Source organism: Thunnus albacares, chromosome 20 (genome assembly GCF_914725855.1).
Source record: "Thunnus albacares chromosome 20, fThuAlb1.1, whole genome shotgun sequence".
Lineage (NCBI taxonomy): Eukaryota > Metazoa > Chordata > Actinopteri > Scombriformes > Scombridae > Thunnus > Thunnus albacares.
Window position 1 is genome coordinate 18,914,582 of NC_058125.1, and position 25,978 is coordinate 18,940,559.

Consider the following 25,978-nt stretch of genomic DNA (forward strand, 5'->3'; position numbering starts at 1 on the left):
CACGCAGAGCAGAGAGGCCACAGTAGACATGAAGCTCTTCGTTCACACAAAATCTGGCAACGCAGCACCTCCAGTTGCGCCGAGGTGTTGGCGTGTTTATTTGTGCATTAGAATGTAACCGCCATGAAACAATCAGAAAATATTTTATTTATCTGATTCACTGCTTCGTTCTCGCTACCACTCTTCATTCACTCTCTAGCTCGCTCGACCACTGCTGCTCTCTCTCTCTCTCTTGCTGAGCCGGGGAGGAGGGGCCAACTTTGAATGCTGCGTGTTTACAAACAGCAACAAATCCTGCATAGTACACCTTTAACATACAGGATAAAACAATCACCACCGGCCACTCAACAGCTCGTGCATCGTCCCCGTCTCACCACTCCGGCCTTTCCTCTGTCTTGCTTGCAGTGTTCCTATTTTAGCCGTATCGAGCACAGTGAAGTGTTGAGTAATGCAGCAGCCTTATTTAAAAACGATTTTGTGGTGTTATTTATGATGGTCCCAGTTATATTAAGGATCTGTCTGTGTGTGTGTCCCTGGGATGTAGGACAGCTCCCTCTGGTTCCTCTGCTTTCTGTGTGATTAATGAGGAGAGCTCAGCAGTTGGTTAACTTTGACACTTACTTTCTCAAAGACACGAAAAGGCAGAAACTCTTGAGGGAATGTGTCTTGTTAGCTTTCTCTGACCTTCGACTCTTCGTGTCAATGAAATGAGGAGAAAAGCTGACCCAGAACGACTGCTGAATGTAAATTACTTTTGACTTTGTTGAGATCTTAAAGGACAAGTACACAGAGCTAATCCAAATATTTGTTATGATATCACATAGCACAGGCTTATCAATAGCTCTTGCTCAATGTGGTCATTGAAAAGCATTAAAAATAGTCTTTGGGAAACGGAAACCTCACACTTAATTTTATCAAATCATCACAAACCATCATCATCATCACATCATCTATCAGCTTTTATTTATTTTTCCAGCCTTCTTTCCATCACAAATGTAACCATGTCGTCATGTGAACTTTCCTTTTCAGAAGACGACATTTACTGTTTTTTTTTCAATGAGGTCTGGCTTCAAAAACAGTGAATCTCTTATCTTTTATGAAGTCTGCAGACTTTCTCAATGTGGAGAGAACTCTAGTTTATGACGGCAACAATTTACAGCATTAGGACTTCTTAGATGTTGATGATTGATGACTGAGGTCTTTGGTTTCATAAATATGTGGTTTTCACAAAACTGGGTCTAATATAGTTCAGTACAGTGGTCTATAACATTTGGCAGACGTGCTATTTGAGCCTGAGAATCGCTGTCTGTAAAGGATTTTCATTAGAGTCGTGTAAGTGTCACAAAAGAGGCACAATAATAAACATAAACCTTTTGTTGTAGTGGATGTATGTCTTAGTTCAGCATTGAGATTGAAACTTAAATCTGTTCAACTTGACAGACGTCATCATCTCTTAAGTCTAAAGAAATTTAACAAGTTTCATTAATAAAAACACATTTGTCACAACCGAACATTCATCAACTCTCCTTTTTCTTACAGTGATATTGTGTAAGTGTTTTGAATCAGAAGTGAAAGAAAAACAACAAAGGATCTCAGTAAACATCACAGCAGAGCTACTGAAGCATGCAACATTTGAGAGTTTCCTCCGCAAGCAGTTAAGTTGTTTTCAAAAAAAACTGAGGAACAGCTTCTGTATTTTCCTTATTGTCAACAAATCAACAAAAAAGTATTTTCTGTGTAACCAAATGTAGATTATTCCTCTGTGCCATTGAGTGCCATTGTTTTTACACTTATTAAAACACATAAATGTGCCCCGTTGTTGCACTCAAACCCTAACACACTGACCTGCTACTGTGAATACTCATTACAGTTTTTGAGCTGCGGCTGAAAATGGTTCCCAGCAAATGCACTATTTACTCCTGTTTGAGTAACGTTTGCTAAAACACTACAGTGCCCAGCAGTTGTTAGCACTTTGTAAAGACCACACTATATATTTGCGACGTTTTGTTTTTTTTCAGTGGGAACAAACAAACTAGAGGTCGTAGATGTATCCCTTTACAGTCCTAGTCCTCAAGATTTACAAGGATTATCACCAATGGAGCACTATCATCAATGCCGCAGTATAAGTATGGGCACAGTTTTTCAGTAAAGTTGTAGCCAATGAATGAGTAGATATGAGACTTGCCCTCGGTATCATAAAAGGCGACCTTTCCCTCCTCGTAATCCACAAACACCCCGACCTTCCTCAGCTTCTGTGGGTAGAGGAGGACAGGGGGAGCAGTGTTGGCCTTATACCCGTCTCCCAGCTCTATGTCCAGTATCCACGTTCAGTTGATATCGGATACAGTTACTTCTGGTCTACAGACTCTCTAACGACTTCGATGGCCCATTTGTTCTTCCCTTCCTCTTGCACCTCAAAGTAAAATCTCCCCGAGGAGTATCCTTCCTTTGCTACGACTGACGCACCCAATAACCCTGTGAATCTTTTCTGGTTAAAAGGTTTCTTCTGCCACTTTCCTTCCCTCGCCTCCTTCCCATCATCGGAGATGGTGAGTGTGCCACGTCGGGGTCCAGAGTTACATCCACAGCGTAGTGCCGAATCCACTTCAACCTCTGATCGGGGAACTTCTCCATTTCTTTGTTGAACTTGCCTTCTAAGTCGGAAAGTTCTCCCCTTGCAGTCTCTTGGAGTTCAGAGATGGCACTCCGCAAAGATTTCCTGTTATTCTGCTCATACTGGCTGCTCTGGATGATGAACTCTTGGTGATTATTCATGTGTGGAGGGTTGGACAGCGACGATGATCTCTGGAGGACACGGAAAGGGTCGTCTGTGTGTAAGAGCTGCTCCAGCTCTGTGCATCTGCGCTGTAGTGCACTAATGTCTTGCTCAAGAGCTTTAATGAAGCCCTCGGCCATCCTCTCAATTGCTCTCTGCTTCTTTTAATCTCCCAAATGAGCTCTGATTGGCTCCTCTCAATCGAGGCGATGAGAGCGGTGAACACCTGCGCACAATCAGATGTGTCCTTCTGGGTGTCCCTCTCGCTGAGCTCCACCAGGTATTTGACCTCTTGGACCCTCTGCAGCTTCTCCTGGATCATCTGTCGTACTTCAAGCTCCGTCTCTCTGAGAAGGATCTTTATCTCGTCACACTCTGCCTCCAGTGGAACAATGTTGTGGGCGGTGTGCTCTTCGCTGATGCAGAACTGGCAAACACACTCTTTGTCCGTCCTGCAGACATTGTGCTTCTTGCAGATCCTGTTGTCCAGTTTGACCTCAGGGTCGAGTAATGTGTGTCTCTTCAGGCCTCTGTGGTGAGGCCCGAGTTGGATTTCACAGAAAAATGTCAGACACTTAAAGCAGAACTTTGCGGCCTTCGGTTTCCTCAAAATGCAGATGTCGAAGGCCTCACCTCCATGCTCCGCAACCGATTCATCAAAGACTTCTCGGATTGTCGTATTGGTTTTTGACTCCTCGTGAACGTCTCCTTGCAGAGTGGACACTGGCATTGGCTGCTGTTGTCCCAGTATCTGCTGATACAGGCCTTGCAGAAGTTGTGGCCGCATGAGATGGACACGGGTTCAGTGAAGACCTCCAGGCAGATTGAGCACTGAAACTGTTCTTCACACAAGAGACTGCTGCAGGAAGACATGCCTGCAACATTACGTAAACCACAAACATTACTTCCTGGAAAAATATGTCAGCATTTGTTTTTCATCTCTCCAACCGACCAATATGTGAGCTTGTGTTTTCTCTCCCCTCTAATACTCTGACACATTGAATAAGCCAGATTAATTTAGACTAACTGTATTTTGTCATTGGATTGCACACTCTGGGTTAAAGGTGCACATACAAACTTATTATCTGGCAACATAAAAAAGAAGCACATATTTACCAGCACGCACAGATGTCTTCAGTCTTTCTCACCTGAGGGTGTGATTACTTCCCATCCACGTGCTCCGCTAGCTTCAATTAAACAATGGTGCAGCAATTACCTCCATTCAGATGTCATGTTTCTCTTTAGTCCATCATCTTAACTCTGAATATCTTCCTTGTGTGACAGTCCTGCCACCCCTCACACTGCTATGCTGTAGATCCAGTTTTAGACAGATGTGAATTAACCCTTCAAAGGACGAGCTAACACCAACTGCTGTTGTCCCATTTTATAGAAACCTTTAGCAACTAAACCTACTTTCAACCAGATTCATTTATAACTAGTCAGCTATATCCCAAAAGCTGACTCATTTATGCTCATATCAAATCCCTTTTTTACGGTTTTCAATCAGTACTAGCCAATCCACTGCAACGAGGGTTTCCTCTGATCCCCCCTTTTTTTCAGAGGGGAACCCATCCAAACAAAAGAAAAGATTAACATGGCTCATGGGTGACTGAGAGCAGCAGCTTAGCAGATTTACTCTTTTTTTTTTTTTTCTTGGAAGCAATTAAGGTTTTGTAAGCAATCTTTTATACATATAACTTACAAAAATCCATGTATTTGACAGCAAAAAAGGCTTTTAAGAGTCTTTCTATTTGATCAAATAAATACCCGACTCATATTATGATGAAAAACAGAAGGGATTCAGTGTTTTGCTTATTTCCTCCAACACATTTTTGTAAACACAGACATAAACATTGTCTCCAAGCTGAATCCAAATTGTGCAAAAAGGGTATAAAAACTGAAATGAACTGCAGATTACCATTTAATTACCATTATTTGGCATGTTTGGACTTAAGGGAAAACACTGTTAATAAAAGCTTATTATTGACTACTTGGAAGTTGAATGAGCTTGTAGGAAAAACAACAGAGAAGAGAAACAACACTGATGACTTGTTTTCACTAAGTATATGTTTAATACTCAACCATGATTTAGCACATTACACTGAGGAACAGCTGATGGGTTTAACACAGATAAAGTAGGCCTACACCTTAAACACTTTACGCTGCTCCCTCACTGTCCAGCCAGAGACACACAGTATTTACATGAACCTACAGGACCTGCATGGCAAAACATCAAGTCTCAGGGAGGAGTAGTGACAGGCTCGAGTTTATGTACAGGATTATAACAACAGGCATCGGACATGTCCATGTTGGAGAAACAGCAGTTGCAGGTTTACAAGATGCGTCACGACACAATGATTCACAGCACACCAAGCACAAGTCAAGTCCGAACACTTATAGCAACAGTATAAAAAGAACCGTCAGAGCCGCATTATCCAACTAGAGGCTCTGTGAAAATAGAGCAATGTCGCCATCTTCTGGTTAAAATCACACATCTGCTCAGAGAACAACAGAACAGACAACATTTAACTTCAACAGTTTGGCTATCTAATTCAGTCAAGAATGAAGCAGTACACATACTATCTAAACTCAGGAATAGTAGCTATCTATCCGTCTATCTGCCTACTCATCTATCTATCTAGAGCCAACTGCTGGATTCAGTACAAAAAGATATTTAATTAGGACCCGACAGTCAGCTTCAGATGGCTTTGAAAGGAGAGAACTGTCCTGTACAGTTTTTAAAGGACCATACCAGTGTTTTTGCAAGTTTTAGCTCCTTTACTACAGCGTATATATACTTCATATAACGACTGATGTTATTGTGTTTCAGATATTTAAACATTTTTTCTACGTTGCAGGCAGCCATTGTTTCTTTTGTTTTCTACTCAGAGTAGAAATCAATTAGCAGACTCCTTAAACCTGCTTGAGTTGCGTCATCCATCACAGCAAACATCACGTCTGCAAGATTTTTTCCGTCCATTATTGTTGCGGGGTAATGCAGTTTAATTGATCTGAACACACTCAACAATAGTCAAACTTTGACAAAAATAAATGCTGATTTAACATTTATTGTGAGGAAATATGCTGCTCAACCTGTTCCAAGAGTCTAAGCTAATTGATTTCCATATTGCACAGAAACAAACGGAAACCAATTACTTCCTGGAAAGAAAGGAATACTTTCGAGAAGAGTACGACACTCATGACACAATGTTTAAGTGCAAACAAGCCAGCCTGTAACACAACAGCAAGTATACATCATTAGTAATAAATACCTAAAAAAAAAAGTAAAAACACTGGTACGGCCCAAACTTTAAGTAGCTTAGTCATGGGTCTAAATAAACAACAGCAATTTCACCAGTAAAGGTTGAGACGAGCCCTGTTTGAAAAAGCAACATCACCCACATCTGAGTTTCTATCAAAACTTAACTTGGGACGAGCGTCACCTGATGCAGGATGTTTGAGGTTCTTCTACATTAATAATCTTAGAGGGACGGTAATGATATACAGTCAGCGTTTATACTGGATGTTCTGGTGGTTAGTTTGTTGATTTTTGTCACTTAACAGAAATCTTCTAACAGCTTGCACAGAAGGTGAATAGGTGAGTTAGGTGATTTTTTAGCATAGATTCTCGTGTGACCATAACCTCCAGATATTTTTTATGCTAACACTATTGTCCTTAAAATACATGCCATGCTGATTTTTTGATTTTCAGTATCAGTGAAAGGCCCTGATCAGCATGCTGATAAATCTGCAGGGCTCGAACCTAAACGACGCAGATCCTTCAGTCGTTGTTTCTGCTTCTTAACAGGCTGCAACTCACATGTAAGCACCACAAATCACCCACACACTCTGTCATCCTGGCAGCTCAGGAAGATCTGCCCACACTGCTGTACTCATCCGACGATTAGCAACCGCAAACACTTGGGATTCACAACACTAAGTTCAGATTTGAAATGAGCACAGAGAGACGGCCGTTTTGTACTGACTAAGTTAGGAGCGTCTTTCTTTTCTTTTGCTTTTTAAAGTTTGCTTTCGTCTTCCTTTAACTCTCCCTCCTCCTCTTCCTCCTCCTCCTCTGGCGGTCACATGGCACAGATGGTAAGCCAATGGCACGGCCTCAATCAGACCAGAATTTGCGTGTTTGTGTCAGCGTCCCCTACATGGTGGGTACGCGAACTCTTGGTGTGTGTGTTGACGTGTTGATTAGTGTGTGAATGATGAGTGTGTGTGTGTTTAATCTCGTTGATTTCCACATTCTTGTGTTGTTGTTGTTGCTCGTGTGTGTGTTTGCCGTGCACGTGGAGGTTTTTATCCTTGCTCTCGCTGTGCGTGCGCTCCTCACGGGTGTGTGTTAGGTCATTGTCAACGTGCGTCAGATCTTCATTTGTCTTTGCTCGCTCCTCTCGATGCGCTCGTGCGTTGATGACCTCGTCGATCCAGCTCCTGAAGCGGCTCACCCTCGTGTAGAGCGCAGGAGAGGAGGGGTCAGAGCAGCCGTAACCCCCGGCAACAACCCCGGTAAGGACCCATCGACCTGCCTCACCGAGGCAGACCAGGCCGCCTCCAGAGTTGCCCTGACAACTGTCGCCATGGAGGAGGCTGGTGTCTGGAGGACTGCCGGCACACAGGGTGCCGTGGCTGGAGAAGCTGTCGCCATAGCGCTTCTTACATTGCCATGACGACATCAGAGGGACCCAGGATGCAAGAACTGAGTCTAGAAGAGAGGGCAGACGAGATGATGAAAGAGGTGGAATTAGATGACCAGTCCATCAACAGGAAATTAATCAGCAATAATTTTGATAATCGATTACTCGTTTAATCAATTATCAAGCAAATATGTCAACATTTGCTGGTTCTAGCTTCTTAAAACAGATAATTGTTTGATTTTTTTTTATATATATATCACTGCAAATTGAATATATTTAACTAATGATGGGCATTTTTCACTATTTTCTGACATCTTATAAATGATCAAAAAACATCAAAAAATAAATATCAAAAATAATAATGAACAGATTTCAGTCATGAAAGTATTCATTAGTTGCAGCCCTACATGCCCTGAATCAAAGTTTGAAAGTCAAAGTTACTTTATTAAGACAACATTTACAATTATAAGAGGTTATTCTTATATTTTTATGAACTACTCATTGATGTAACATTTGAGACAAGCAGCCAAAACCTGCCACAAGGTCAAATTCTAACCTTTAAATATATTATAATATTTATTTATAAAGTAAATCTGATGAAAATTTATGGCAAAAAGAGTCGTTTGCAATGTCATTGTTCTTGTTGTTGTTGTGTGTGATTTCATAGATATGAGCATTTAAAAAATTCTGACGTAAGTGTCACAGTGCTATAATTTGTTTTTGTTTTTGTAGCTACATAAGAGCTGCTCTCATCAACATCATGTTGTTGTTTCATAAAATCTTAAATCTTCACATTTTTTACTGCTCTGCACTGGTTTTGCATCTAAAAGATATTTTTAAATACACATACCTGCTCCTGTCCAGCCAGCGGTAACCATGACAACACAGGAAGATGGAGTACTTCCCCCTGATGCTGCATCTGTAGTAGGAAGGCATGCTGCATTGGTGTTGCGGTCAAAGGTCATACAGTGACCCTTGGTGCTGGGCAGCTTCAACAAAGCCAGGTCATGACCTCCGCTCTGACCCTTGAACTTCCTGTGAACCACCACCTTCTCCGGGGTGAGAGTCTGCTCTGAGGCCCCGACACGCACCACGTACCTGGACGGATCGCTGCCAAACCTGGAGGAGGAAGAAGAAGAGAGGGAGTGACAGACGAGAGAGGAAACCTAAGGTGGATTTATTACTTCACACCTCCTCCTGTGTGAGAACTGATGTAAAGCTCAGCTGTACGTCTGATTTACCTGCTGACACAGTACGCAGAGGTCAGAGCCCAGCAGGGACTGATCAGAGTGCCGCTACAGAGAGGACCACCATCTTCACTCTGGGACTGAAGCCACACTGACACCTGCCACGGCCACGTGGTCCTGAGACAGAACAGGAAAAGATCACCATCAAAAAAAAAGTGTATCTGCTGCTTTGACATCTTTTTCCTCCTACAAGGAGTTATTGTATCACTGCTTATGCTGACTGTACATTTCTTCGTTTATTTATTTGAAAAGAGCTGCTGCAGGAAATCATTTTTTATTTTTTCTGCGCGCGAGAGGATTTTAATCAGGAAAGACCCTCCTGACACCGAGGTTTGGAGCAACACACAAAGACAACAGCTTTCAAAATGTGAGATAAGTTCAAGGGAAGGGAAGTGGATTTTTATAGCAGCTTTCAACAACAAGGCAATTCAAAATGCTTTACATCAAACATAAAGAGCATTAACAGAAGATATCAAAATACACATGACAATGACCTGGTCATGATCAATCCTTATTAAAGAATTCAGAAGATCATTTATATATATATGAAAATGTGACTGTTGGAACTGAATCATCAGTTCTTGAGTCACCAGGATGCAGTGTCAGATTTCTGAAATACAAAATATGGTTCCAAATCCTACCTGAGCATGTTCTCCTCTCCTTGCTTCCTCCTCTTGCTCTCTTCCTCCCCGAGCTTCCTCAGGCCGCAGCTCAGCTCTTCCGGTTTAACTTTTACCGCTGACTCCTGCGGCGTGACGTCACACCTCACCCCTGCATCCTCCCTGCGTCTGCAGCCCTGGATACTCTGACCCAGAGAGGGACACTCTCCCAGGAACTCCTCCTTCCCTGTGCACCTCACCTGGTCCAGGTGGATGGGTCCTTTCCCCTGACCGAACCCTCCGGCTGCTACTGCTCCACCGCTGTAGAGAAGATGCGTGGATTAGAAAATATGAATATATTTTTGTGCCATTTTTTTCTTTCTGTAAGTCTTTTTCATGCAGACATAAACGCTAACCTGTGTCCGAGCTGTCTGCACACGACGGCTGCATTCAGGTCATTCCATCCAGAGTCACAAATACTTCCCCAGTCACCATGGAGATACACTTGGACTCGACCCTCCTTCCTGCTGCTGCCGCCCACAAGACGCACCAGGGGACCTGAAAGAAAAAAACCCCAAACAAACACAACTCTTATTAATATTCATATCTGTGCATCTACATACTGCAGTCTGCAGTCACAGAGAGCGCGTTAAATGTCTGCTGACAGGACTAAATGTCATCCGGAGCCTGGTGTCTCTTTCTTCAGCCTCTATTCTCATTGTAATGGACTGTGTGTCTACAGGAGACGCAGGACCTCTGGGGTGCTGAGACAGTAAACACTGCTTTATTCTGTCTGCTGTCAACATGTGGCATTTAAACTCTTTGGACAAAACACAGACACGAAAGGAGCAACAACTGTTTGTTTTTTTTCATTCCTTATTCTACTAAAGGGACATAGATGGATAGAAACGTCTTGTGCATCTTGTTTTTATTGTTATTATATTTAGAAATTTGTCTTAAGTGGACACTTTTACAAGTATAAAGCAAATATCTCATAGTCTGGTATAAGACCAGCGTTCTACAGGGACAGTTTGCCCTTTTTGGTACAAAATTAATTGCAGATGCACAGTCACCAAACTTCTGCAGTGCAGTGAAATGATAGTTTGTTGTTTCAGTCATCTTCAGTCCCAATTATAGTTTCACTAAGCTGTAGGCCGACGCTACCTAGCTGCAAATCTGATAACTACACCCTACTCCTGTGCTGTCCATGGCTTCAAGGAATTTTTGGTTCCCCCCCCGCCCACCATCTTCAGTCATCTCACATTTCTTACCTGTGGACGGTGCGATAACTGGCACCTCGTTGGTCTCCTGGCTGGATCTGGCCCTGCAGCGCACCCCGACATCCTCACTGTGGGAGCAGTCGGTCCGACCCCAGATCCCGTGGCGACAGTCCAGCAGGGAGGTCTCAGATCCTTCGCAGCGGACGTCGTCCAGCAGGATCAGACCGACACCCTCACCGAACGCTCCATCTGACACGACCTCAGTGTGACCCCTGCAGGTGCAGAACAGGTGAACGTCTACTCTTGTGAAGTAGGATTTACCTCATTAGTGATATTTTGTGTTGTTTTACATTATAAAGAAGATCCAAACGCTCAGAACTACAGGTGGATTTTTTCAGTTTTTAAGCTAACCGTCGTGTGTTTAAAGTGATATTTAAAAATCATTAATGTTAGTAATGTGTTATTTCCCTCTAAGCCTGAATTCTTGTTTAATTGTACTCCAGTCACTCGAGGGAAATAAGATGTTTCTGCAGTTTCTCTTCAAATAATCAACGGCAACATGACAAGGCAGTAAATTAGACCCAGGAAGGGACTAAAAATTTTGTAAGGCAAGAGAGAATGAACTTAAATTACTACAATTCATGTTTTTGTAGTGATAAAATATAACTAAGTAACAATGAATTCAAATGTGTGTGTGTGTGTTTGTGTGTGTGTGTGTGTGTGTGTGTGTGTAGGTCATTCACTGTCCCTCAGGTTGTGGCATTTTGATACATATTTGGCAGCAACATATGACCCGTCTCCTTCTCTAAGGAGTATTTTTAATTATGAGAGGCCATTAAGCTCTTTAAAATCTGAAATTACAGAGTTGAACTAAAAAAATAAATGTTCCTTATTTCATTGAATGTTTTTCATTGTAGGAGGAAGTGCATCTCTGTCTCAACCTCACCTATTAAACAGTGACCACATATTCTGTTTTCTTTTGGTTGCCATGATTTTTTTGTGTCGTCCTTTTTCGATCACTAGTTTGTGATCACTGAGTTTGTTCTTGGTGAGGATCTGTCTCTGCTTTCTATCTCTGACAGTAGATATTCTGCCGATTCATAATCTGTTTTTATAGTCAGATAACGCTCTAATCTACTTTGGCTTTTAGTTTCTTCTTCCCAGTTGTGTTATAATTTGGTTTACTCTGATTGGTGTTTGGAAAGCAGTGTTGGTGTGAGACTGGTCAGAGTGTCTGAGAGGAGGCAGTTAGATAAAAAGATTAAAAAGAGTTAGATTTAGATAACTTAGTTAGTCAGAGTTAGAGTTAAAAAGAAACTCTGCAACAGTCCAAAATAAAATTATGAAAATATTCCAGTTAAGTATGTAAATACAATTATAAAACATTCACGTAAATAAGGATGTACAGTAATCAGTATAGTGACCGAGGTTTTATTTTTTTTATTGTCTTTATCTATTTTACTATTGTTATCATATTTTATATATTGTATTGGTTTTATTATTTCATTTTTATCAATTTGTACTGTTTTATCAGCCTGTAAGTCATCTGTAAATCACTTTAAATTGCACTGACCTGCATGAAAGGTGCTATACAAATAGTTTTGATTGATTTAGATATTGATAAAGTTGCCAATCGCCTTTTGTTGAGAGATTTGTTGAAAATGATGTTTTCTCTGTATAGTTAACTGTTATATTACTGTATTACTTACATAACACTGTATTTAATTACAGTCATCTTAATAAAGGAAATTTGATTTGGAAAAAAATTAGCATGCTGTTCCAAACAGAAGACTAAATTATACTGATATCATTAAGTTTGAGTAATAGACGCATATTGATTAAAGCTTTGATTAAATTGTAATGTAATGTAACTGTTATAAATGTATCTCTGTGGAGTTCTGCACCAAAGCAAACTAGTTCTCATCTTCTACTGTGAACCAACTTGAACGCTACAAATACAACGTGTGTGTTGGGTTTGTTTCCGTACCTGTAGCCCAGCTGTCTGCAGACCACGTCGGCATGCTGCTGGGTCCAGTGGTCGTCACACACCGTCCCCCAGTCACCGTTGTGGAAAACCTCGACCCGACCCTCCCAGGGACTGTCTCCTCCGACCAGACGCACCACACCGTCTGAAACAGTTTCACATTGTATCCCATTATAACAACTTCCTTTGGGGACGTAGATGTGATTAAAGGCAGATACACTTGAAACAAAATCAATTATGCAGCCGTAAGGCCAGAGATTACATTTTACAGCTCCTGCATGTAATATTTTAAACATTATTATATCATTTGCACATTAATTATTAATTTGTGATATAAATATAAACAAGTTAGACGATCATGATAGCAGAGACAGTATGTTAGTTCTCAATTCTCATAAATCCTGCTTGTCACACAGAGGATGTTGCTGCTCCATACTGTAATAATTTATTGATGTTCAGAGGCTAAAAATAACAGCTTTAAGCCTATCAGTGTGTGTGTGTGTGTGTGTGTGTGTGTGTGTATACTGTACATGTACCTGTATAAGGGCTGCAGGAGACCCCAGCATCCTCCATGTGGTCACAGTTGTGCTGCTCCCAGTCGCCATGGGGACACTGATCCAGGATGAGCTCGTTTCCTGTGCACTTCACAGCATCCAGCAGGATGGGGCCTGAACCCTGACCAAAGTGAGCCCACGACCAGGCCTTCGCCACACCACTGAAACACACACACACACACATAAAAGTTGACTACAGGGGACTTTAACTTCTACTTTTTTTTATAACAGAGATATATTGTAAGATTCAGGGAACTGGAAAAACTGGAAATCTTGTTGAAATATCTGAAGGAATTCTTGATACTTGCATTTAGTTTCTGATACTGTATTTGTAGATATGTGAGGATTGAACACGCACATTCATTCACTGGGCTCAAATTTTACCCAGTTTAGGTCAATATCGCACCAACACAATACTGGGTTAATGTTACCCAGAAAGCCACTCAAGACAAAATGGTGTTTTGACCCAGTTTTATTGTTATTTTTTATTTTACTGTTGGGTTATTTACCCAGATTCATTTTTTTTATTATCTACTCTGCTCTTTTTAAACTTACATGTCACAATTTGGTATTGATTGTTAATAACTTGTGTATTTTTTGAATGTCATGTGCACATTATTTTGTACAAGAAACAATACATTTGTGACAGTTTTTAGCTAAAGCTTGTTGTGTGTAACACTGGGTCAAAATAACAGATTGCTACAAGTTAACCCAATGATCTGGGTTCCTCAAACTGGGTGACATTTTAACCCAGTGATTTTTTAGTTTGACTTGCTTCCATGACTCAGAATATTTGCTGCTTAATAATTCAAACACAGATATATATTCTTGTCAAATTAACAGTTAATTCTTGGTACATTTATTCACTAAACTACAAATGGTAACCATTTTCCCATGCTAGCTTTAAAGAGCCATGCTAGCAGCTCTTTGAGGCTGCTTTGAGCTAAATACTAATGCTAACATGCTCACAATGATAATATCTTAGGTCTAATGTTTGCATTTTTCACCTTAGTTTAGCATGTTAGTATACTAACATTTACTATTAGCACTTAAGACTAAGTACAGCTGAGGCTGATGGGAATGAGATTAGTCACACTAAATTATGATTTTTGATTTAATCTTAATGTTGGTGCTAGATGAAAAGTTCACCAAGTGATTGCAATTCATCCTGAGGAACAAGGATGTCTGTACCAAATTTCATGGCGATCCATTCAGTGGTTGTTGAGATATTTCACTAAAAACCGCAAATGTGAACCTCATGGTGGCGCTAGAGGAGAAGTCAGGAGATCACCAGAGTCATTAGGTTTCATCCTATGATAAACATTTATGTACTAAAATGAATGGCAATCAAACCGATAATTGTTGAGATACGCCAGTCTGAACTAAAAAGGTGGACTGACCAAACAACCGACTGACATAAACATAAACCTGAGTTGTTTTTAATGCTGCCCAGTTCTAACCAAAGCAAAGAAATGGCAAAAGAAAATACTCTAAAAATAAAGATAATGTCTGAAATACTCCAAATAAATAATGAATAGTTCGTACAAGGATGCTGTTGCATCATGTTGTGATCATTTATTGATGCTGAAATGCTTTAAAGTGTATGTTTTTGTGTGTCCGTACATTTCTCCTGTACTGTGTGTACAGTTGAAGTTCATGTTTAAGCTGAAAATAACATGCAAAGGGTTTGTTAAAAGCACAGTGAGGCACAGACCATTTTTAGAGAAGAATAATGACATCAGAATACAGGAAGTAGAAGATGGATGGAAAGACTGTTTTGTCCTCTGTGCTGTCACATAGGAAGCTGTGAACAGGTGGATGGTTGTTGTCAAAAAATCATATTTGTTTGGGGAATCTGAACATTCCTACTGGGAGGGGTGGTTGTTGTAAAAAATATGAGAAAGCTTGTAAGTGTTTGATGCACCTACCTATTGTAGGGAAAAAAAAAGGAAAAACCTGGTGGGTAAACAAATCATTTTCACTCAGTTTTGCCTTCAAGTGTCAAATCACATCAGAGCCTTTGTGCAGCTGTGTGAGAACCTGTGCGTCAGTGTCAGGGCATTTATTATTTAGAGGCACAAACACAGATGATGAGGCGTCCCTCGATGTTCGAGGAGATGAAATGCAACCTTTATGTCGAACATGGAAGAATTTCTCTCCCCTCACAGCTACAACTTTATCTCTGTTAGACAGTCAAAGTTCTCTGCTACGCCTCCTCTGTCGGGGCTGAAGTCTCTCACTGCACGAAGGGAACACCTGCAAAGATTCAAACCTTCATCGCGGTGTTTCCTGCTCATTTTTTCCTCACTTTTGTGAGAAAAACCGTGATCCAAACAACACCCATGTTCTCTTTACCAAACTCTTCAAGCTCACTAATGGTTATTAACCCAAGAGCATCAGATAAATAACACAATTTTATTTCCTACTAGGCTTTAAAGGAGAGAGGCAGCTCCTCTTTGTCTATTTAAAATACTGATTCAGTGTCCAATTTTGACCCAAATACTTTCTGGTACTGGACACTGGTCACTTTGGGTCCAATGCTCAGTCTCTCTCCACTTCACCTTTGATTGAGCAATAACAGGAAGTGTTTTTCCAACTGAGGGCCTTCCCAAAACCAGCAAGAGGTGAGAGGAAATGGACATAAAACCGCCTGACAGAAAGTCTCCACCAGCGTTGCTGAATCAAACTTCACTACCACTAAACAGAAGTGCAGGAAAAGAGGAAATGTCATGAAAATTCAGTCGCTTCGTCAACACTTCAAGAGTCACAGTATCTCCAGTATCTCAGTAAATGCAGGCTTCAATTCGCAACCATCTATCACATATGCTCACTTTGGGGATATTGTACATTCACTGGTCAACACTACATAATACAACACACTGGCTGAGCGGGCGAGGCATCTGTCGGTATCCATGGTGACGTCTGTTTCATGCTCATGGTGGCATCTGTGCCCCGAAGTCAACAAATCTCATCAAAAGACCAAAACCAATAAAAAATTGATGCCACTAACAAGGATCGTCTGTGTACGCAGAGCCTCATATATCTTATTCCTCTGCGCCATAGAGCTCTCAGAAACTATTAAAAACACATCCGTGAGTCACACCGTTGCACCAGGTGACATGATCCATATGCAACAAATGTGTATTAATCCACAGCTGAAAATAGTCCCTAACAAATGCACTTCAGTTTGTGTAACATTTTCTAAAAACTGCAGCTAATTTAGAAAATTACTGAGCCTTTTTTAATTAAAAAATAAAAATACATTTGTACCCTGTTTTTAAAGATTTAAGGAAGGAAAAAATAGGCCTTAATGCCACAGACGGAGAAGGGGAATCAGAAAGTATTGAAAAATGAAATAACATATTGCTGGTTTTGGTGTTTAGGATTTGTTGATAATAAGAAAAATATTAAATATAACCAGCCTTGTACTTTAATGCAGAGTCTCCTCCACAACTACAGTGTGATTTAATGTGTGAACCCTTAGTTAAAGTTAAAGTAATATTTGTATAGTCATAGATTCTGCATCATTTTAAGGATTTTAATGAGATAATTAAACTTTTTTGTGAAAAAAAAACTACATTAGACACAAACTATTCTTCAAAGTAGAGTATTTTATATACAACATAAATCACATCTGGAGGGGATCTTTAAGGGCGAGTAAGAAGAGATTGGTTTGAAAATGTCACCACACAGATGTTGACCTGGTTTGAAGTACATGCAGTACCTGAAGCCCAGCTGTCTGCACACCACCTCTGCATCTCTGTCGTCCCACTGGTCATCGCAGACGGAGCCCCACCTTCCTCCGTGGAACACCTCCACTCGACCCTCAAAGTCTTCCTCGCCTCCGACCAATCGCAGAGGAGTGCCGCTGCCTGAGAGGAGGGAAACAAATTTACTGTAATTAAAAATAGTTATTACTGCAGTAGGAATACATAACACATACTATACAGTCCATTATAAAAGAAAAACAAATAATCTTCAAATATAATCTCTTCCTTTCTGTCTCTCTCAGGTGAAGGGGGGGGGGGGGGGATTATTCAGGTCTGGTTGCCATGACAGTCTAGGAAGTCACACTGACCTTCCGGCGGCTCACACACCACTGCTGCCTCGTTTCCATGGTTACAGTCCCCAGTGACGAAAGTCCTGCTCCGGCAGGTACTCAGGGTGTTCTCGTCTCCATGGCAACCCAGACGCTCGTAGTGGAAAAGGCCAGAGCCTGAGCCGAACTGTGAGTGCTGGAGCGCGGTGCCAATGTCACTGTTAATAAAAAATCACCATTATTATTATTATTAGTCATATTTATATCATTATTATTGTTATTATTGTTATTATTGTTGTTGCTGTGCTTCACTGTGTCTCTCTCTCCCCTCTCTGCCTCCCGTTTTCTCTCTCGACCCTTGACTTGACCAGTAAGAGCAAATATCAAGGTGCTGAGACGTCGCTGCAACGTCTGACGTGTATTTATCTCCTCCTACCTCAGGCCCAGCTGCCTGCAGATCACACTGGCGTCTCTGTCTGTCCAGTGAGAGTCGCACACCGCCCCCCACTGGCCGTTCAGGTAGACTTCAACCCGCCCGCTGCCGGAGGACGAGCCGCCGACCAGACGAGCAGCACCTGACAGTTAGAGAGAGACAAACAGGTAAATGCTCAGAAACCTGCCTCACTGTGTAAATGATGACACACAGTCAAACACAACAGTCACATAAACATACAGTGCTGAATGCTATTATGCTTCTCTTTTTAGTGCTGAAATAAATCAACAATTTTGATAAACGATTAATTGTTTAAAACTGCATTAATTTTTTTTTTTTTGCCACTTGGGGGCAGCACTACAAGCTGTAAACACTATATTCACATATTATCACCTTGTGAAGTTCATATGACGATCAAATTAGCAAACAGTTGCCTTTTTACACATTTAACAGATAAAGAGCAACATTATCATTCATTTAGTGTCGTGTTTCCAGTCAGCTGATGAATTTAAGTCCAATATTCACTCTCTTTTTAGCTCCTCCTGAGACAAATATCTGCTTCTTTAGCTGCTCAACGCTCCACTGTGTTCACTTGCTAGTCGCTAACTTTGTCTTTGTGGGCCAAATAAAACAAAACACTGATTCAAAATAGATTTAAACACTCTGTAGAGCTAAGAGAGTAAGAATTTTCTGTGGCTTCATGACTACACACATTACACACAGTCATTTGATTCATTGTGTTCATACTGTGTTAAATTTTTGATTAGTGCAGCTTTAAGTCATTTAACTGTTTTATATCGTTATATGGATTGTTGCGACCAGTTTGAAGACATCACTTTGAACTCTTATAGACTGTGTGGTGTTTACATTGTCTATATTTATCTGTGTTTATGTCCACAAGTTGCAGGAAGTTGAACCACAGAGTGATTGTACTTTCTTATAATTATATTATAATAACTGAGTACATTGTAGATGTGTGAGGAGAGGAGAAAGATTAGACAAAAAATAGAAAAAATAAAGATCATTTTGTGTAGCAGACATGTATTTTCTTCTTTCTTATTCCTTTATTCATCTCAAGACCCCTCAGATTAATTGTGGGGCCCCTTTAGTCGGGGTCTCAACCCTCAAATTGGGAACCAATGGACTGAGTGATTGATCAGGTTATCAAAAAATAATTGAATTAATTCATTTTCAAATTAATGTCAGCCCCGATTCTTCCCGTGTTACACTGTTATGACTGATTCCCTCAATACTTGATAAAAGTTTTGTTATTTATCTGTTTTATTCTACACTGTAAAACACTTTCTAACCTTGTTTTAGAGAAGTATTAAACAAATAAAGTTTATTAATGTTATAAATGGTCCTAGATCAGTCACATCCTGGTGAACCACAGTCGTACCCTGGTGGCAGTCGCAGTAGGCCCATCCGATGGCTCCAGAGTTTTGCCTGAAGAAGCACCAGGGGTTGGATTCTCGATCTGGGTTCCTGCAGTAGCTGTGGTCTCCCAGCCCTCGGCCCGGGTACTGCATGACGTAGTCTGGAAACTCTGTCCACTTCAGACAGGGGGCGCCAGAGTCCGTCTGGGACACGGTGCCGTTGTAGTATCCCAACTCAGTGAATCCCTCAGAGCAGGACAGAGGCACTGCAGGGAGACAAGGAGGGAGGGGAGAGAATAAGTGGATGCTGAGGAGAGAGAGAGAGAGAGAGAGATGGGGGAATAAGATGTTTTGGATGAAAGGAGGATGTTGAGGATTCGGGTCAGAGACGACAATGTGAGTAAAAGGGAGTGAAATGGGGAAAGTTTGGGAGAAGTGAGAGGAAAGAGGAGTGGAATTGCTTTCATGGAAATCACATTATCCCCATGTCTGCATTTTATCTAAACATAAAGGCTTACATGGCAGATTCTCATACGCTGTCCGCTGCCACAGCAGGATCCTGATTAATGCCTTCACCCTCACTGATTCATGTTGAACTGGTAAAATTTCCATAACCTTAAACCACTCTCACTTAACATGGTGGTGACCAGATACTTACAGTAATCTTCTCTGTGAGGAGGAAATGTGTGAGAGAGAAGCTTAGAAAGACTGCTGACATGAAAGTGTAGCAAAATTAGGGCAAAAAAAAAAAAAAAATAGAGCAGCGTCCTATTAAATTCACACATTACTGAAAAATAATAATATTGGAGACCATAACAAGCAGAGCCGCACACATCCAAACACACATAAAGACACAAGACATGCTAATGTGTTCAGAGGTGCAAAAATAGTGCAAAAGGTGCAAAATGGTTTGTTAAAGTTTTCAAATGTATCTTCTGAAATGTGGAGGAACTGTTACACAATCATCTTGCACAATCATCTTGGTTGTTTTTGTTTTTATTCAGTGTCTTGAGACCAAAAAAATTTGCTTTGACGTGTGAAATATGATATTCTGAACTGCCCAAAAAAACCACATGTGCCTGTTAGAATGTTTTAACATGTGAAATATCTAAAGCACAAAACAATCCCAACATTTAAATGCCACAAGTCTAACAACCAAAAACAAAACCATAAATGCAAATTTTATGGAACTATTTACAGATATACAATCAAACAATCAAAACAACTTCCAACCACCATAGACCACAACACAACTCACCATTCACATTAAAAAAACCACATGTGCCTACAGTATGTGTGAATATATCACATGTGACATAGCAGAAAAACACGAGTTAATGTTTAAAATATGATAAATATGCATATGTATAAATAAGTTAATCAAATAAATCAATAAATAAATGTACTACACTTGTCTGTTTTGGCAGACTTTATACTTTTCATCCGTTACAGTTCAGAAAGATATATTTCACTTTTTACTCCTCTATGTTTGTCTGACAGCTGGAGCTTCCCTTTACTGCACCAAACATCTTTTTAGAATAAAGAATCGGTGTTTAAATTTGTATGATTTTCATTTCTGTCACGTTTCCTTACAACATAAAGAATATATACTTTCATAGCCCGGTGATGTGATTGTCAGAGATGATAAATGTCGCCTGCTCAAAGCACTTAATGTGTCTTTAAGCCTTTCTTGAGTCGAGAAAGGCTCCTTAACAACCTGGCGAGAAAAACTGTTGACCCACGTTAATAAAGTTTAATTCAACATATGCTGAAGGTTCCCTGCACCAGCTGAGCTGACTGCAGGTGCCTATTTTTCTATTTTCCTTTAGTTACATTTGGCCTCATGTTCTGTTTCACACAATTTACTTTTGAGATTTATGACTATAGAGAATAACCAGCCTTCATTCAGAAGTGGTCTCTTGTTCACATAGGCTGCAAATATTTATACCTTCAAGGGCCTTTGACTGATGACTTTTGATTTTGCACTTTTTATTAAAGGATTTTATTAAGGTTTCATGATTTATATGAGCATATGTGACACAGGCCTCTTTGATATGAACCATTTTTTTATTGTCATAATAATAAAGATGCTTTTTGAGCATCTAAATCTTACTTTCTAGCTTCTTTAACAGCTGTATACTTCTTAAATTATTAAAAATGAAAGCCTTTGGTCTGTTTGGCAGCGCTGTCCAGGGTGGAGCACCATGAGAGAAGTGAGGTAATCTATGCCTCCATATTTACAGCACCCCCTCCCAGAAAATAGTTCCAACAGCCCTGCCCAAATATTAAAAAATAAAATCAATAAGAGATTATGAGATCAATGATTGTACAAATAAATAGATAAATGAATCAATTAATTATTAAATGATTTAATAAATCATTAAAACTCAACTAATTATTATGAAATGTCATTTTTGTTAGTCACCGCCCCGTCATTTCTCAGCCAACCAAACTATTTCAAACTGTATCGTTTAACTTTTTCATATGATTATTTACTTTATAATAGGCTCTATGTATACGTGTGTATATTATACAGTATATCTCATTTGGCGGCGGTGGCGGTTTGAGGTGGAGCAGGTCGTCCACTAATCAGAAGATCGGCGGTTCGATCCCGGACTCCTCCAGTCCACATGTCAGCCTGTGCAAGATACTGAACCAGAAATTCCTCCCGATGGCTGCTCCAGTAGTGTGTGTGTGTGTGTGTTAGATTAGATGCTGATGAGCAGGTTGGCACCTCACGTCAGCCTCTGGCATCAGTGTATGAATGCGTGTGTGAACAGGTTAATGTCGGTATGTAGTGGTCGGAAGACTAGAAAGGTGTTATATAAATGCAGCCCATCATCCGTTTATTTAATGTCGAACACTTCCATAACTCTGCAGATTTAAATTTTACATTAAAACAAATAATGTTATCAACATCTTTTTTTTTGTCTTTTTTCATCTATCTGTTCTTTCATCCCTCCTTCTATAATTTCCTTTTTCGCCTTATGTGTTTCTTTACATCCCTCTATCTTTCATTTTTCTTTCATCAACTGAACTGAAAGGATAAAAATCCCTGAAAGCAAAGAAGAAGAAAAAAAACCCAGTGAATTTCTACATGTAATTTAGTATTTTCCCCTCTGCGGTGTTGCTACTTTCTCTTGTGGATTTCGGTACTTCCTTTTTTCTCTGCCAGGGGGTTTTGAGGCCAAGCGGCTACTAAACTATGATTAATGCAGAGGTGCTTCAGTAACCACCAACCAGTCTTATCTCTTCGACACACACAGCTTGGCCGTCCTGGAAAATTATCTACGTGGTGCAACCCTCATGCCCACTTTGCAGCCTAACACACATACACCAACAGATTTGCTGCATAGTGGCTGAGACAGAAACACACACACATACACACACACATACACTGGGTCCAATTTGGAGGAAGATAAGAGAAGAGGGAAGCACAGGAGAGAAACAGGGAATCAATGCCCATAAACAACCCGACTAGTATCTAAACCTAAAAGAGCTTCTGACTACAAACGAGGAGAGGCGTGAAAAAGGCGCCTGTCCCTTTAAGAAACATGACACAGGAAGAAACCGAAAGTTAAGATCCTTCTTTAGAAACAACCAAACTCTTTCTCTCGTCATTATTTCTCTTTCACAGACCCACACCAACAGAGGTAAGCAGCTTTTGATAAGACAAACTTTCACCAGCACTCTTAAGAAGTGTAATCTATGTTGTAAATTGTAGTTTTATATCACTTCCTGCCTTTTTTTAGCCCCTTTTTTTGCTGAGAAACACTGTTGTTTACTAAGACACAGTTACAAATGTGTTGTCTAGTTGACAAAGTAGCCCCACCACGAGGTTTATTTAGTGAGCTTTCACATCACCTGATCTTCATCAGCTGATGCTTTGTGCCCCGTTGTCATGGAAACGTAGACGTTCACATTTTCTTTAAGGATTTATTGTGGCTTGAAAGTTGAGATTCAAAGGATCGTTCATGTCCTTGGAAAGTTGACAAAGGAAAAAAAAAAAAACTCATCACAAGTTCCGTTTAGTAACTGTTCTGGAGCTTTCGATCATAACATGCATGATATTGTGGTGAGATTATTTCTTGTCAGCTGCTGTTGCCAAGTAACTTCAGACTTTAAGCCAGTTATCTCTTAGTTTATGACAAGTAAAGGTCCCTCACTGTAAAACTTTATAATATTTTTGATGATTGATCCTGATCTCGGGCATATACATACATGTATCCAATCAAATGTGATTAGGGGGGACGAGCTAAACCCGGGTCATCACTTGAAACCAGACTTGACAGTTAGATTGTGGGTAGTACAAGCTAGCTGTGTAAAAATCAGTTAGCAAACCTCAACGACAATTTCGAAAGAATGTGGTTAATGTTTAGTTACTCCCTCGTCCTCCAACTCGTGATCTAACAACCTGGATGAGGAAGACCAACTGTCCTCTACAGCTGCTGTCTTTGTTAAACCACAGCCACTTTTGAACGATCCAATCAAATCTGAAGGATTTTATTTAAACATTTCAACAATGCAATTTTCAAAATTTCCCTAAATGGTTTTGCAAATGTTTTATGTAGAGAGAAATGCATTTAACACATCTGTCAGTCCTCAGGGACACACACACACACAAAGCCATTTAGTTAGAAACACTGAACGTAAACAGAAGTTTGTTTGGTAGAAAAGTCCACGGGGTACCTTTAAAGTGCCCAGAAAAAAATGGAAATTTTAACATCTACAATTTTATGACAACTCCATCTGCTGATGAAGATAGTGTGGTGTGATCAAAAACTCCAGAACAGCTACTAAATAGACCCTGTTGAGATCAAGAACGAGCTTTGTGTATGTGTGTCAATATTTATTTAACAGTTTGTTTGTTTTTTCAGAAATGGCGTCCAGCAGCAGTCTGTTATCCGAGGAGCAGTTTCTGTGTCCCATCTGCCTGGACATGTTCACTCAACCCGTCTCTACTCCATGCGGACACAACTTCTGCATGTCCTGCATCTCGTGCTACTGGAACGACATACCAGTCTGCCGGTGCCCCGTATGCAAGGAAACTTTTGAAACAAGACCTGATCTCAAGGTCAACACTTTCATTTCGGAGCTCGAATCGCAGTTCATGTCGCTTCAAGTGACAGACGCTCACATCTGGAGCTTAGACCAACAGCAGGCCGGCTCTGGTGATACGGTACAGTGTGATATTTGCACTGACACCCAGCAAGAGGCTGTCAAATCCTGTCTGGAGTGTCTGACTTCCTACTGCGACGTTCATCTCGAGCCTCATTACAGAGCTGCCGGTCTGAAGAGACACACGCTAGTAAAGCCTTTGGCGAGCCTGGATGACAGGATCTGCAAGGAGCATAACCGACTCCTGATGTTGTTTTGTAGAAAGGACGATGTTTTGCTGTGTGACGTCTGCGCCAGTTTGCGCCACGTGAGCCACAGCGTCGCTCCTGTGCAGCAGGCGTACAAAGAGAGGAAGGCTCTGGTGGGGGACACGGAGGTCAAAGTGCAGCAGATGATCAAGGAAAGGCTACAGAAAGTGCAAGACATGAAGGCGTCCGTAGAGCAAAGCAAGACGGACACCAGGGATGTGATAGAAAGCAGCGTGCGTGACTTGACGGCGCTGGTGTCTGAGATTCAGAAGGTCAAGGAGGAGCTTGTAAAGGTGATTGAGGAGAAGCAGAAAGCAGCAGAGGAACAAGCAGATGGTTTTATCAGCGGTATGGTGCGGGAGGTCGTTGATCTGGAGATTACGGCGGTGAATCTGAGGGATCTAAAGCAGATGGATGACCAGGTGCGTTTCCTCCAGAGCTTCCCAGTGTCCTCCCTCCTACCACACACCATGGACTTGTCCACTTTTAGTTTTGACCGCCACCTGGGGATACAGCACATACGCAAATCTTTGAGCAAATCAGTGTCTCAACTGCGAGTGTTGCTGGATAAAATGAACACAGAAATAAATCAATCCTCCGAAGGCGCGGACGTGTCGGACGACACCGAGCTGAGACACATGCAGCGGTTTGAAGTGGACGTCCGGCTCGATCCTGACACAGCTCACCCTCTGCTCATTTTATCAGACGATGGCAAACAAGTGAGATACAATGAGGGTTTGTGGCTTAACCAGAACCTGAACCCGAACATGTTTACTGTACATCTCGCCGTTCTGGGACTAAGAGGCTTCTCGTCATGCAAGTACTACTTCGAGGTGTTCGTGGGTAAAAAGACTGAATGGTGTCTGGGAATGGCCACGGCGTCCATCCAGAAGAGAGGCGCACTCATTCGGGGTCCTCACTCTGGACTCTGGGCCATCTGGTTCCTAGGAAATAAGTTTGAGGACTTCAGTTCACCGAATGAACCGGTGCACTTTGGGAAAGTGGAGAAGGTCGGGGTGTTTGTGGATTGTGACGGAGGTCAGATATCGTTCTATGATGTAGAAACAGCCACTCATATTTACTCATTCATGGAGTGTTTATTTACTGAAGAACTGTATCCGTACTTGAATCCTTGTGATAATGAATATGGTTCAAACTTGGATCCGATGATAATTGTTCCTGTCCATAATACGTATTGAGGCTTCAGTGATTTGATGGCTTAATTACTAGAATGCAAAAAAAACCATTGTGTTGTATTTTTCATAGTGACTGAATATATAAAGCATTTTTTTCTGATTCTGCTAGCTCACTTTGAAATCAGCAAGCTTTCCGGTTGACCTTTTGAGCCCTTTTCATAGGTCTGAAACCCAGCTGGCTCACAGAAGTGATACTGGAGTTCCCCCTTGTCAAAAAAAGAAACAAAAACAAAACATGAAAGTAATTAGAAAAAAAGATCTTAAAGTAAGTAAAGTATAAACACACATGTACGTAGGGCTGCATCCAATGATTATATTCATTATGAATGAATCTGCTGATTATTTCCTCAAATATTTTTATTGTTTTGCTTCTAAAGTACAAAAAAATGCCAATTATAATTACCCAGAGCCGAAAGTAATTCAGTTTCAGTGGGACGTATCATGCACATATTTATATTCTCGGGCTTTACTGGAATATCTTTGCATGATTTACAGTTACCGGCACTATTTTTGTCTCACGATGGCAGGATGACAACAACAAA

General features: G+C 40.9%; 2 protein-coding genes and 1 pseudogene across 3 annotated transcripts in view; 1 reads left to right on the plus strand and 2 right to left on the minus strand.

Moving 5' to 3' along the window:
• Window positions 1-253: 253 nt before the first annotated feature.
• On the minus strand, window positions 254-4,214 carry LOC122971072 (annotated as a pseudogene).
• Window positions 4,215-4,825: 611 nt separating this feature from the next.
• Window positions 4,826-25,978, minus strand: part of LOC122971067 (neurotrypsin-like) — a 30,897-nt gene continuing 9,744 nt past the window's right edge. For both annotated transcript variants that reach the window (XM_044337512.1, XM_044337513.1), the window contains exons 3-14: window positions 18,898-19,140; window positions 17,502-17,640; window positions 17,105-17,283; window positions 16,751-16,898; window positions 13,009-13,187; window positions 12,476-12,617; window positions 10,540-10,760; window positions 9,685-9,826; window positions 9,311-9,589; window positions 8,664-8,786; window positions 8,273-8,541; window positions 4,826-7,490 (exon numbers count right to left, since the gene is read on the minus strand). In XM_044337512.1, coding sequence (XP_044193447.1) covers window positions 6,898-7,490; window positions 8,273-8,541; window positions 8,664-8,786; window positions 9,311-9,589; window positions 9,685-9,826; window positions 10,540-10,760; window positions 12,476-12,617; window positions 13,009-13,187; window positions 16,751-16,898; window positions 17,105-17,283; window positions 17,502-17,640; window positions 18,898-19,140 — 2,657 coding nt within the window. In that variant the 3' untranslated portion in view covers window positions 4,826-6,897. The remainder of the gene's footprint in view (window positions 7,491-8,272; window positions 8,542-8,663; window positions 8,787-9,310; window positions 9,590-9,684; window positions 9,827-10,539; window positions 10,761-12,475; window positions 12,618-13,008; window positions 13,188-16,750; window positions 16,899-17,104; window positions 17,284-17,501; window positions 17,641-18,897; window positions 19,141-25,978) is intronic.
• LOC122971071 (zinc finger protein RFP-like) lies at window positions 22,424-25,557 on the plus strand. Its single transcript, XM_044337532.1, has 2 exons — window positions 22,424-22,527; window positions 23,752-25,557. The coding sequence occupies exon 2, from the start codon at window positions 23,754-23,756 to the stop codon at window positions 25,437-25,439; it is 1,686 nt and encodes a 561-aa protein (XP_044193467.1). The 5' UTR covers window positions 22,424-22,527; window positions 23,752-23,753; the 3' UTR covers window positions 25,440-25,557.

Excerpts from the sequence above, each read along its gene's own strand:
- LOC122971071 (XM_044337532.1), top strand. The coding sequence starts at position 23,754 with ATGGCGTCCAGCAGCAGTCTGTTATCCGAGGAGCAGTTTCTGTGTCCC.